This window comes from Charadrius vociferus, unplaced genomic scaffold (assembly GCF_000708025.1).
Source record: "Charadrius vociferus isolate BGI_N301 unplaced genomic scaffold, ASM70802v2 scaffold1485, whole genome shotgun sequence".
Lineage (NCBI taxonomy): Eukaryota > Metazoa > Chordata > Aves > Charadriiformes > Charadriidae > Charadrius > Charadrius vociferus.
Genome location: NW_009648279.1, coordinates 85,909 through 98,906, shown reverse-complemented (window position 1 = coordinate 98,906; position 12,998 = coordinate 85,909). Strand labels below are relative to the sequence as shown.

Here is a 12,998-nt window from a genome sequence, read left to right as displayed (position 1 = left end):
GGGGGGGGCAGCTGCCGGCCGCCCCGGGAGAAGCGGCAAGCGATGCGCCGAGGCGTTCGGGCTCTCCTGCCCGGTGCGAGATGTCACTACGGGGGGGGCTTTCCAAGATTAGATATTTCTCTCATTCATTCTCTGTTTAGCCCCGTGTTTAATTCTGGGCCGGATTAAACGCAGAACTTTCTTTTTTTGAAATCCGCTGTGCGGTCATCCTGGCCCTTTTCATCCCCGGGGAGAGAGAGGGGACCGAAGAGAACGCTAAAAACCGGGGGGTTCCGTGTAGCGTCTGCTTGAGTCCCTGTGAGGCATGGTGTGTGATCTCTTTGATTTTCCACTCTGGTAATCTGTATTAGAGCTTGTTTCATGCTTCTGATGAACCTAAATAGGGAATGGAAATGGCAGTCTTTGTTCTGTGCCCAGACTGGCCTTCTCCTTCCCCATCACCGCCGGCCAATCGCCTGCCCGCTCTGATTTCTCCGTATCTCCCCAGTGCAGCTGCTGCACCCGCCTCGGTGCCTCCGTCGAGTAGATTCAGCTGCCTCAAGACACTGTAGTCAGCTTAAAAATTGGAACGAGTTGAAATATTTGCTGCCACTTAACTGCTTTATGCGTGTGGAGTGGAGAACTGGGAGGTCCCCGGCGCGAGGATGTACTGAGATTTAATCTGCAGATGAGCGGAGTGCTGAGCTCTCTGCAACTTATCATTCTGCTTTTGAATGATTTTTTTTTTTTAAGGACTTTAAAACGTATAGTATTGCCATAGTTGGTGCAGTGCTAGAGATTTTATTAGCTCTTCCTTTAATGTGGGAAATAATTCTTAGGAATTGCTGTCTCCCGTTGTGCAAGTAGGTGAGGTATATATCGTCATGGGTAACTTGGCATCACTCGTGGATATCTTGATCTAAATAAATTAGTTTTATAATCTGATTTGCTGTCAATTTAATGTTTTTCATTAATAAAATCCATTAGCCAGCTAATGCTCAACAGCTCTGTGATAATGCCTTCCAGTGAAATTAAACCTAAGGAGTTTTCTGATTCCCGCACAAAGAACAACGTTCTCTGTCCACTTAGTAAAGTTCAGTTCATTGAGTGGTGCAACAAGGATTTATGAGGGTTTTTTCCATTAATTTAAAAATTGCTGATAGTAGACTGCAGCTTTGTAAGACTTAAAATTGATCATTGGAAGAGCTCCAGATGCTTCCTGCTTGCTTTGGATATTTTGAAAATTGCTGTCCTTTGGGAGCATTCACTAGCAGTCCAAATTCAGCACGATCTGAGCAGGAAGCTCATGAGAAAGAATCTGAAATAAAACAGTGGTTTTAGGAAACTAAGTCTTTTTGCACAGATAACCCCAAACTGATCTGGATTGCTCAGAATTTCTCAGTTGCTGTGGCAGGCACCTTTGGGGGGTGTCGTGTTGGGAGAAGCTGCTGTAAAGCTTACTATGGAATTTAGGTCTGGGCCAAAGATTGTACTGCGAACGGCCAGCACAACTTAAGCAAAATGACTTCCAGACAAAGAAATGACTGATTATTGAATGTCAGCAGTATTTCTATTCCAGCCTTTTTTCAGGAGTGGAAGTTACTTGTCCTGCCTGCCTCTGGGAGGGAACCCTGCAGGAGTTCTGCATTGAAACTAAAAGACAACTTCATTAAAAACAATATGTAAAAGTAGTCTGAAATGCTTTTGTGGTTCTAAAACTGCTTAGCATTTCTAGAGAAAATCAGCATTACTTAGGAGCAAGATGAAGGGTAACACAGTGATGTCATACTGATTCTCGAACAATGTACTGTGTGATGAAAAGGCAGATTTTGGGGTTCTGTTATGCAGTGCCCTGAACAGAAGCTGAAAACTGGGATTTCTTGCACCTTGGAATACGATCCGTGTTTCCTCACTCCTGTGATTCGGGGTCTGTGTGACCTTCCTCTTCCGTGGGAACAAGAAAACCCCTTTTCCTCACTTTGATTTATGCCCTCCATCTGCTGCGGGGAGGGCTGGAGGAGATGCTGATGTTTTGAAAGGCACAGTCCTCTCTGCTTGTGCGCTTTGGGAGGGCAGGAGACATCCCCCAATGTGTTAGCTAGGCATTGAGGGTTTTTTTTCAAATTCTTGTGGTAATCTTAGCTATTTTTGTTTCATGGAGAAATTCCATGTGAAAAGAGCTGATCATCTCTGAGCTTCCTGTGCCGCACGCAGAGATGTGAGCTATGTCATTCCATTAGCATGTCTCTATATAGCTAGCATCTAGTTGGTCCTTATGTTAAATGCCACCCTTTACACCCCCAGAAGCGCGGAGCGGTGAGGAGGGATGGGGATGGCCGGTGAGGGGTGGATTCAGAGCCATGTGCAGGATATTAGACGCAGAACCCATGCAGCACTGAGCAATTGGAGTTAGAGCAACGCGTTGCAAAGCAAGGAGCAGCCTGTGGTATCGGAGTACACCTCGACAGAATCTTCTGCTGACCGTGCTGGTTCTCCTGCCAGATTCGCTCAGTCTGTGTGTATTGCTAGGAAGGGGGGGAAAAAAAAAAAGGGTGTATGGGAAAATCAGATGGATGGGGCTGTGGCCTGGCTGGAGTGACTTGCCAAGGAACCAAGTAGTGGGATTAGAGATGGGCTGAGGTCACGGGGGTGATGAGAAAAACTGCATGTAACCCAGAGCTATACGATGTCCTGGAGCTTGCTTAGCGTGGAGATAAGGCTGTCCTGAAATGGAGAAGATGATCTAAATTTCTGCGTTTCCAATTGTATGCCCTACCCCCAAAGGAGCAGTAACTGCCGCCTTGAACTTGTGCCCAGATGTTGCAGACTGTGATATGCTAATACTGTTTCACTGTTGCATTTATAAATGTGTATGTTGCTAAGCCATGCCAACATTATTAGGTGCTGATGCTAGCCTGCCTGTCACTGCTGTGGCTCTGCCTCCTCCCACTTCTCTCCCAGGAGCCTCTACTACCTGTGCCATTTCTCACAGCTCGCCTCCAGGCTTCCTCCTCCCTGCCTCATGCTTCAGCAGTGTTTCTTTTCTTCCCCGTGCCCCTTCGCCCTGTTCTAGTGGCAGCCCCCCTCCCTTCTCGGCGAAGCTCCAAAGCGGCGCTGTCTCTGTGTCTGAATCCCAGCGTACAGGCTGGAGGGTGGGGGGTGTATTTTCAGCAGAGAGCGGGAGGGAGATGGTGGGGTGAGGCTGTGCCAAATTCTGCGGCTTCCACCGGTAGCAGAGTCCATCCAGGAACACATCCCTGCTTCCTCTCCTGTGAAATCAAACCAGCTGGGGAGCAGTAGCGTAGGAGAGTGGGAGCTCTGCTGTCTTCCAGAGCCTCCCATCCCCAAACTCTTTTGAGGTTTTGGGGGGGGGTGGGTGGGTTTGTTTGGGGGTTTTTTTTGGGCACGGGGTCAGTATTATCATCATGTTAAGATAATACTCGCAGTATTACGAGTAAGCAGAATGTGTCTCTGCTTACAGAGCGCAAGAGTGCTGCAGGACAATGTTTAATATGTGGGGTTTTTTTTTTTGTTAAGAGCTTGGGCTTAGATCAGGAGTAGCACTGTGGCTGCTTAGCCTCCTCCTTGTGAAGCAGCGGTGTTACCAACCCCCTTTACCTACCCCTTAGGATTTCTTCTGAGACAATGCAATCACTGCCCCACATGAAGTCCTGGAAACCACTGCCACACATGCCGCCAGACTGCTGACATTCCCCGTGGCAAGAAGGTAACCTTCTGCTGCACCTCTGACACGGCTTTAAAAAATCAGCACTGAAATGAGGCATGCTTAATCCCTCGAGGTATACGTACGCTTCTTCATATCAGTAAGTGGTCTGACAAACTGCTACCACTCATCAGTTCATTCAGTACTGCTTCGTGTTGCGTAGCTAATGTGCCAGAATGCATACAGATAGCGCTGGAACCCGGAGCAGTGGGACACGTCACAAGTGGCATGTTTTTAGTCCTTCTTCACACCTATTTCCAGACTCGGAGTTTGTTCTGAAGGTGTGAAGGGGACTGGTAGGTCACCCGCGCTGACCTGAATTGCAGAAGCTGGAGAAGTTAAGAGTTATTCTGCTGCGCAGGGTTTTGTCTTCTGTGTTTTATATTTCATTTGAAGACATGGGTGATGGTGGATCCGGTGCTTTTTTTAAGCAAATGGTTAATTGTTTGTTGCCCTCACAGACCGATTCCCAGATGTCGTTGCTGCTGTCGCAGGAGGCAGAATGGATTTTGCTGCGTGGTTGCTGTGAACTGGGATTCACTGGTTTGCAGAGCCTTACGTCTGATTGCATAGGGTTTTCACAAGGTAGAAGATGCTTCTGGGTAGTTTAATTTACATCGAGAAAGTTTTAGGGTGCTTTTATTCTTGATGTCTGCGTAGAAAACACTTCTTGTTAGTCAGCAGAATTCATTTTCAGAAATTCACTTTCTGTTTTTGGAGAACCAGAATATTTGAGAAGCGATTGCATTGCATTACAAAGCTATGCCTAACCAGGGATAAGGCCACCAGTGCCATCTTTAGTTTCCAAATCTTGACTCTCTGATCTGTTCTTATAGCTAAAATTAAAAAACTATGGAAAACTAACCAAGGCAGCCAGCTCTTTTGCTTATTTTATAAATTTGACAGTGCTTGAACTTCTGGGGGTTTTTTGCATAGCATCTTCAGAAAACCGTTTCTTTTTAAAGCAAAAATCAAACTATCTTTTTTCAAAGTGATTAGATCCGGTAATTTTTTTTAAACTAAGGAGTCATGGTAACACTTTTGTAAGGGAGCCAAGGTGCTGTTGCAAGTAGAAATACAAAATTTAGGCTTTTTTTCATAATTATGCAACACGATCCCCAACTTCTATATTTAGATCTCTAAACTAAAACCCAGTTTATATTAGTGTCCATAACTGAGAAGTTAAAATGTTGATCATTTGATCGTGCTTTCTTAAGGTTTGGGGTTTGGTTTTTTTTGGTTGCACATCTCTTTGCTTGACTTCCTTGTGGTCTGCAGCGTTTGAAAGATGCCAGTCGTGCTTCTCGGCCCGTGAGGCTGTGGTTGCCTGTCCGGTCAGAAAGATGATGGTAACCCGTATTTCCTGTTTCTGTTTGGATGATATGAGACTATTACTACGTGGCTATAATAATCTCAATTATCTGATACTCCAACCTGCTGAAACTGTAAACATGAACATTTAGTCTAAAGCGTATAGTTTCTGACATGGACAGAAATGATAGGAAATGCAAGATATTGCAGCTGCCCTCTTTAAATTCTGGTAATGACTAAGCACTCTCCAGTTGCAGTTTTGTCTTGCAGCTTTAATCCGGTTACATGTATAATCTTGTGAAAGTGTCTCTCTTTCCCCTGAGATGTGAGAAGTTGTATTTAGAGCACTTTCGACTCGGAAGAGATATTTATAGTTCTTGGGTTTGCCGATGAAGTGGCACAATTTAACTTCTAAGGAAGGGTCACGCTCCTCCCCTGATAAGCATCTGTAAATAATAATTTGTGTTGGCTCTGCATGGTGTGACCAATTTTTTTTTTTTAGTTGGACCAAAGAGTGGATAATGGCTCAACAATAATTTGGGATTGTTAGTAATGGATTGGCTCCAAATTTGGGGGAACTTGTCATCTAGTTGTTGGCTATTAAATACAAATTGTATATGACTGGACATCTCTGGAAAAGAAAAGCCAGTCAGCTGTGGGCTACATTCTTTTGAAAAACGTTGGGTGTGTGTCTTGTACAAAGGAAAGCACGTTAATGACTGCAAGGACCTATGCTAGAAATGCGTGCCTTGAAGATGATCTTGAGTCTTCTCCCTTTGGGTTGTCTTTTATGAGGTGACTGTCATCTCTCAGTGAAAGTTTAATTTCTAGCCAGATTTGAGAAGGTGTTTGTGTACTAGTTCCTAATTGGCCCACCTTAATGACCTACTTCAGAAGGTTATTTGGACGTTGTTCCAGGTTCCCCTCAGGCTGCAGCGTGCCTTCAGTTCAGTCTGGCCACCTCAGTGTTTTTCCAAGGCTATAAATCACAATATACAATTAGAAAATCAGAATCTTAACTGAAATTCGTAGTGTCAGTATGTGTTGACGCCACTACTTAAATTACAGATTTAAAATAGTGCGTCCGCTTGAACGATGATGACTTGCCCGCTTTGCGGCTGGCCGCTGCGCTAGAGCGAGCGCATCCAGTTGGGTGGCTGGGGTTAGGAGTCTGCACCTGGGGACCGCATTCGCGGTGGAGACAGGAGTTTGGGGACCGATGGAGGAAGGCGCAGCGGAAGTGATGCGCAAAACTGTACTTACAGTTCCCTACTCTTGCCTGTTGAAGTCATTAGTAGGGCATTCTCTGCCGTTCTTTCTTATTTTTGTTCATTATCCCGTTTTTGCCCCTCTGGAATGCCTAGATGTGAAGGGAGGAAGAGACAAGCTGGGTTAGCACTAAAGAGGTGGCCTGTCCGTCCAGATTCTGTTAATACAATTACGAGCGTTCATATATTCACAGAGAATGAGGGTGGTATGTCCTGTCGTAATTCCAACTCTAAAATGATGCTTGTTTGAGGAATATAAGCAGCCCTATTTTTATCTTGTTTAGAAATTGAAAAAATTCAGAAGGGTGAAACAACAAAGAAGGATGAGGAAGAGAACTACCTGGATTTATTTTCCCACAAGAATATGAAACTGAAAGAACGAGTTCTGATACCTGTCAAACAGTACCCCAAGGTGAGGGCCAGGAAATAGCTTACTGAATCTCTGCAATTTGCTTATTTTCTATGGATTTTATGGCTGACTCTTCGAGATAGTAGCTGTCAAAGTGTCATCAGGAGTTATGCTAGTGTTCCACTATCGCTATGGAATTTTTCCTGTGCAGGCTTGCAGGATCTTATTTCTAATATATTACGTTTCCAGAATGTCTCGGGATAAAGCTAAATGGTGATGCATAGCTGTGATCTTTTATTACTAGAATAGACACTTTCATATGTAGAGCTTTGTCTTTTGCAGTTAAGAACTCATTTAACTCTTAAGACTTGCAGCCTGTAAAACTACTGGAGAGTAGATGTTAGAATTAAACACTTTACGTGAGTTAATTTAGCTTGATTATCTGGTGGAGCATTTGTTCATGAAAAGAATGTTCTGGAACATAAATTTCCCTGTGCATTTTTTGGTTTGTATTTTTTGGTGAGGTGAAGAGAAAATGGAGTGGCTAAATTTTTTGTCAGCCAGCGTAACGTTAAGAAAAGCTTTTGTTAAGGCCGCTGAGCTCTGGAGCTAATTTTTTTTTCTTTTTCTTCATTTACAGTTCAATTTTGTTGGAAAGATTTTGGGACCTCAAGGCAACACCATCAAGAGACTTCAGGAAGAAACTGGTGCTAAGATATCTGTGCTTGGGAAGGGTTCGATGCGAGATAAAGCAAAGGTAAACATACATGTATTGGTGCCTTTCATATTGCTGTGAGAAGTAGCGATTCTCAAAGCATTTTATAAAAGATTCAACCATTAAAATCCAAAAGCAAAGGCAGTAGGAGCCATTATCACTCTTCCTTTCTGTGCATGTTGGGAACAATCTTGATTGGGGCAGAAGTGTGATGCATCTTTTCTTTAAAAGCATGACTTAGAGACCAGTCATCTTTTGAGACCCTGTACCCTTGGATACAGGAGTAGCTTACACGGAAGGTGAAGTACAAAGTTTATAAAATAAGAATTAATCCCAGCTACTCTCTGAAAAGTCATTTGCTAAAAGAATGTTTCCCCTTCAGAAAAGAAAAAGAAAAAAACCCACTTTTTCCACCTCTTCCCTGTGAAATCCTTAAATTCTCATGGTTCACTGAAGACGTTGGAGCAGTATGTTCCTGGTAATCTTTACTGAATCACAGAGTGCCAGGAGGGTTTTTTTGAGCAGAAAAAAATTAAAAGAATTTTTTTTTCTTCCTGCTTATCCCCAAGACTGAGCTAGCCATCAACAGAGCTGTAACTTAATTCAGATTTTTACTTTAGCAGCATGAAAAGCTTTTACACTTCCAGTTTATTTGTAGCTTCTTAAAACCATCTGAATAACACAGGTATCTAGAGCAGAGTTAAAGAGCAAACTTGTTTGAGACATTAGACTTCACTGGATGATAAAGAGCACCTCAGGCAGAAAGGTGGTGTAGAAGAGGAAGAACACTGCTGGCATATGCTTAATCGTCTGGAAAAAAGGTGGCTGTCATCAATACATAAGCAAAAATACCGTAGTCACCTGAAAAGGCAGCTATAAAAAGGTGGAAGGTGTAGACTGCGTATGGCTTTTTCTGAAACTGTATGCTCATGTGCATAGTACGTTACCATGGTTCCTGCAGGGCCAAAATGCTTTTACAGACATTTCCTGTTAAGAAATAACAACAGGTAAAATAAAAATAGTTTCTCTGCATCTTGCTTAGTTTTAGAAATCTCTAATCTGGTTTGTTTCAGGAGGAAGAACTGCGTAAAGGGGGAGATCCTAAATATGCTCATCTAAATATGGATTTGCATGTCTTCATTGAAGTTTTTGGACCCCCTTGTGAAGCGTATGCTCTGATGGCTCACGCCATGGAGGAAGTCAAGAAGTTCCTTGTTCCAGTATGTATACCGATGTTCTGTTCTTTTTGAAGGAGGTAGATGGGTTGGGAATCTGGCTGTAAGGATGGGTAAGATTTGCGCAGTGTGAGGCTCGTGCTACAGGAATTGGTGTCATTGAGGAAGCCTGAAGCATTAAATATGTGTGGCAGCTTTAGATGACCCCATTAATCTTGCATGAAGGCATGTATTATTCCCCTAACCATAATTAGAAAGACATACACTTAAAGGGAAATTGTATAGAACACTGAGGGTAGGCATATCTCTCCCAGTACTGCCTGTGGAGACTGGGCTGGGTGAGTAGCTGGTCTGGCTCCACGTGGCAGTTGTAGCAGGAGAATTAACTGTAGCCATGCCTGGCATGGAAGAGACTTCTTGGATGACTTGCTCTGGCTTGGAACTATAGCGTAGAAATCCGGCTAGAAAACTTCATTGGTCAGATCAGAAACTAAGCACCGAGATGTTTGTTCCGCTCTAAAGGGGCGGTGCGAGGAAGAGGAGGGTGACTGCCCAGGCAGCTCAGTAGTAGTATTCAGTGTTGTAGCTAGTTTGAAACACATCTGTTAAATTAATATTTCTATTGTTTTAAATGTGTGTGATGTGAAGGACCCTCTTTGCTAATCAGGCATTTATACAGATGACAGTGGTCATCTGTTTAGGGATGTCTTTTACTGGTGAACCTTGTAAAACCTTTATGGTAGATTCAGGTCACTTTTGTGCCAGCCTGGGGTATTGACTCCAGGAGCTGCAGAACTGGGAGTCTTTTGCATGATATTAAAACAATGTTTTTTCCTTGCTAAATTAGGAAAAAAAAAAAAAAAAACAGAATGGGAAAGAAGCATGCAGTGGTCCGTGCTTCTGGCTAGCTCAGCCTGGATTTAAGACATGGTAGGGAGAGAGCTGGGTAGACCTCGGCACCGTGCTCCTCAGCTCAGACTCGGAGCTCTGATGCTCTGCCTGAAATACCAGGGGCGGGTGGAACCCGAGAGCGGTGCGTAGTAGGGAAGTGTGGAAAAGCGTATGGGTACTGTGTGATTTCTGCGAGTCTGACACGGAGAGGAGGAGAGATTGCTATGTGAAGTGTCTTTGAAGGAAAGAGGTCATCTTCAAGGAGCCCCTGGGACGTACAAAACCTCAGCTTGCTAAAGCAAGCGTGCAGCCTTGCTATTTAAAGTGTCTTATCTATCGCTGCCTTCAAACGATGTGTTAAACTTGTGAAAATTGACAGAGAAGTCACTGTGGAAGCCAGCAGTGCTGTGAAGACACATCTGGTAGGAGACTCCTTGCTTTGTGGTGTTGCCATGGCATCGTGAAGATCCTCGGTGCGAGGCCCAGGCTGCCTGTGTGTTGAGGGGAGGGTGGCGTACGATGACTTCTGCGGGGTCACCAGAGATCTGTGCTATTTTCCGAAGCTAGATCCCCTGAGGCAATAAAAATGCATGGAGCGCAACGCTAAAAAACACATACTGTGTTCCTAAGGATTTGAAGAGACAGCTTGGATTTGCAAATGGGTGTTTGCTCTTCATCAGGCTGCATCCTATCCTGTTCTTTCAGTGTGTCAGGAACACAGCAGTATGTTGTTACCGTATGTGGGCTCATTGCTAGTGTCTTGCCTTTAAGTGGGAGCTGTAAGGTGCTTGGGGTGAGATATGTCCTGCCTGACTTCACCTCTGAACTCTCCAGCACTTGCAAATAAATCTTGCTGACATCCCTGGGATGCAGAACATCATCAGATGCCTCCAGAACCCCTATGAGCAAGGTCGTCTTCCCAGGGACCAGCTGTAGTGCTCGCTGCAGCTCTCGGGCGTGCAGGTGGTGTGCCCTTCTTGGCCGATTTGGAGAAACCTGGCAGTTGTGCGCTGCTGCCTGCTGAGCAAATCCCAGAAAAACTAACCAGCAGATTTTCATTTAGGACTATTAGGTTATTTTTATTGCAGCACGGTAGCCTGTGATATCCTGGAGCACAGACTGGCTAGTTAGCTGTTCTTTGGAGTTGACTCTTTTCCCTCTTTAGGATATGATGTATTATATCTGTCAGGAGCAATTCTTGGAGCTCTCCTATCTGAACGGTGTACCAGAGCCAACTCGTGGCCGAGGAGTCCCTGTGCGGGGAAGGGGAGCAGCTCCACCACCGCCTCCGCCTGTTCCAAGGTATCTTTCCCAAAAACACGTACCTGGAAATGCTGCGTCTTGCTCTGAGTTGTCCTGTCAGTTGAGGTTAAGCTACTCGTACTTGCACATCAGCTGTTGGCCTTGACCTTGGCTTTTGGCCAAGGCTTTCCAGCCTTGCATTGCAGGCTTGCTTTTAGCATGCTGGCATCAAATGTTTTGTATGTTTTGAGATGTAATCTAGCACAGTGGATGTTTTCTGTGTTATTTTTGATATCAGAAATGAGTAGCCTTCATAAAGTAACCTTTCAAGAATTGGCCAGCGAAATCCTGTCTGTGTAGATAGATGTGTCACGTTTGCTTCTGTAGCCTTCGGCAGAATAAGCATTTTCAATTTGAACTGACCTTCCGTGGAAAGTTATAGGATGGCATTATTCTGTCGTTGCTGTCAAGGCATTGGGATAAATTGGTGATAAAACTATTTTACTATAGTTCTTGCTTCACTACCTTTTTCATGGGGGAAGGTCTTTGCTTCTGAGTGTTTAGCCCAGAAGTGTCCCTGGCTCATCTCATCATTGATCTTTACAGCCCTGGAGGTCCGACAGTCATTACAGGTTAGTGATAGAGGATTGGTTAAAATGAACTCTGAGACGTTACTTGGTCAAAGTTGTCTATCGGATTTATTTCTTCGTCTATACAATATCTAATGGAGTAGAATTCTCATCTCGGAAGAGGTTTTTGTAAATCCTGCATTACAACAATGTTCATAATTCTTGTGCTTTCATTCTTGATAAAGACTTCATGGCTTAGTTAATGGTGGCTGCATTTATTTATCAAGCTTTTGCATTTTAAAGTAGGTGTAAGAAGCGTGTGCAGTGCCCTCAGTGTTCAGCACACAAGCAATATAGCAGTAGCTGTTCACAATCCTTTTTATCTCCTTTCCAGGGGCCGTGGTGTTGGTCCTCCCCCTCCTCCTCCTCCTCGGGGGGCCCTTGTGCGAGGAGCCCCGGTGCGGGGTGCCATTGCCAGGGGAGCTGCTGTAGCCCGCGGAGTCCCTCCTCCCCCAGCAGTACGGGGTGCTCCTGCACCCAGAGCGCGGGCAGCCGGCATTCAGAGAATACCGCTTCCTCCTCCTCCCGCACCAGAAACCTATGACGAATACGTAAGAAACTATCTATCTTGGGGTATTATTTTATTCCAGCCAGCTGGTCACAGAATTATAGAATGGTTTAGGTTGGAAGCGACCTTAAAGATCATCTAGTGCCAACCCTCCTGCCATGTGCGGAGTCACATTGTGTATTAGATATTCAGCATTACTAAAATAAGAGCCAACAGCAGTAAGATTGCCCTGGAGAAGTGGCCACCAGTCGCTAGTACGGTGCTGGGTGACCTACTCTACCTCTGTAGTCCTCAAAGGAAGGAACCACTAAAATCAGGGTAAGGAGTGGTTTTTATGAAATTGAAATGTGCCCCCAAAGACCGAAGGTTGCTGTAACTATCAGTGCACGGTAGAAAAACTACATCACAAAGATTGGTGTAGTTCACATCACATTCTCTTTCTGCAATAGAATTCTTTGAGCAAGAAACACCAAAGATCTCTTACTTCCCCTAAAATCCTTAAAGTAAATATGTGAATGAACGTGGTGATGTTGCAAGTCATATAACTAAGCACCACTCTCCTGCCAAGTTTGTCTTAGCATCTTTGGTCTTGGTATTCTCAAGGGAAAACAAGATGACTGGTTTTGATGCACAACAGCATTTTGGAGGACCATCCCAAATACTGATATTTCTAAATTGTGTTTCTCCTCTCAGCAAAGCTTCTCAGTTTTTCCACTGAAACCAATCATAAGTTAAGGGGTTGCATTTTGTCTGCTTGTAAATCTGTGTTTTAGTTAACACCGTGACAGGCCTGCTGGCACGTGGATTTGTACCACAGACAAACTGCAGCCTTGGATGCGTAAATGACATTCAAATGCGTTGTAAATATGAGTGTGGTTCATTCCTCCCAAGCCAGAGGACACGAGCAGATCTTAGCTACCTGTGTCTTACGACTGAGCCCCTTCCCTGTGGCAGGCAAGGATTCGCAGGCTCCTCTGAAAGCTGCTGTAGCCTGAATTCAGTTTTGCTGTCGCTCTTGATCAGGCATTAACCTTTGGCCCTTCTGTTAACACTGTTTATGTCTTCATCCGTTTCAGGGCTATGACGATGCATATGCAGACCAGAGCTATGAGGGATATGAAGGCTACTACAGCCAGGGCCAAGGGTGAGTTTGCTTCTCCTCTGTCTGTTCCGCAGAAAATTATGCATGAGCTTTTTTTCTTTTAAG

At 44.5% G+C, this 12,998-nt stretch overlaps 1 protein-coding gene across 1 annotated transcript in view; it reads left to right on the top strand.

Annotated features, from left to right (window-relative positions):
* The first annotated feature begins 863 nt into the window (after positions 1-863).
* The window catches only part of KHDRBS1 (KH domain containing, RNA binding, signal transduction associated 1), a 16,321-nt gene continuing 4,186 nt past the window's right edge, over positions 864-12,998 (top strand). Inside the window, exons 1-7 of the mRNA XM_009884536.1 lie at positions 864-867; positions 6,567-6,694; positions 7,272-7,388; positions 8,420-8,566; positions 10,578-10,780; positions 11,618-11,834; positions 12,868-12,935. Of these exons, the coding sequence (XP_009882838.1) occupies positions 864-867; positions 6,567-6,694; positions 7,272-7,388; positions 8,420-8,566; positions 10,578-10,780; positions 11,618-11,834; positions 12,868-12,935 (884 nt within the window). The remainder of the gene's footprint in view (positions 868-6,566; positions 6,695-7,271; positions 7,389-8,419; positions 8,567-10,577; positions 10,781-11,617; positions 11,835-12,867; positions 12,936-12,998) is intronic.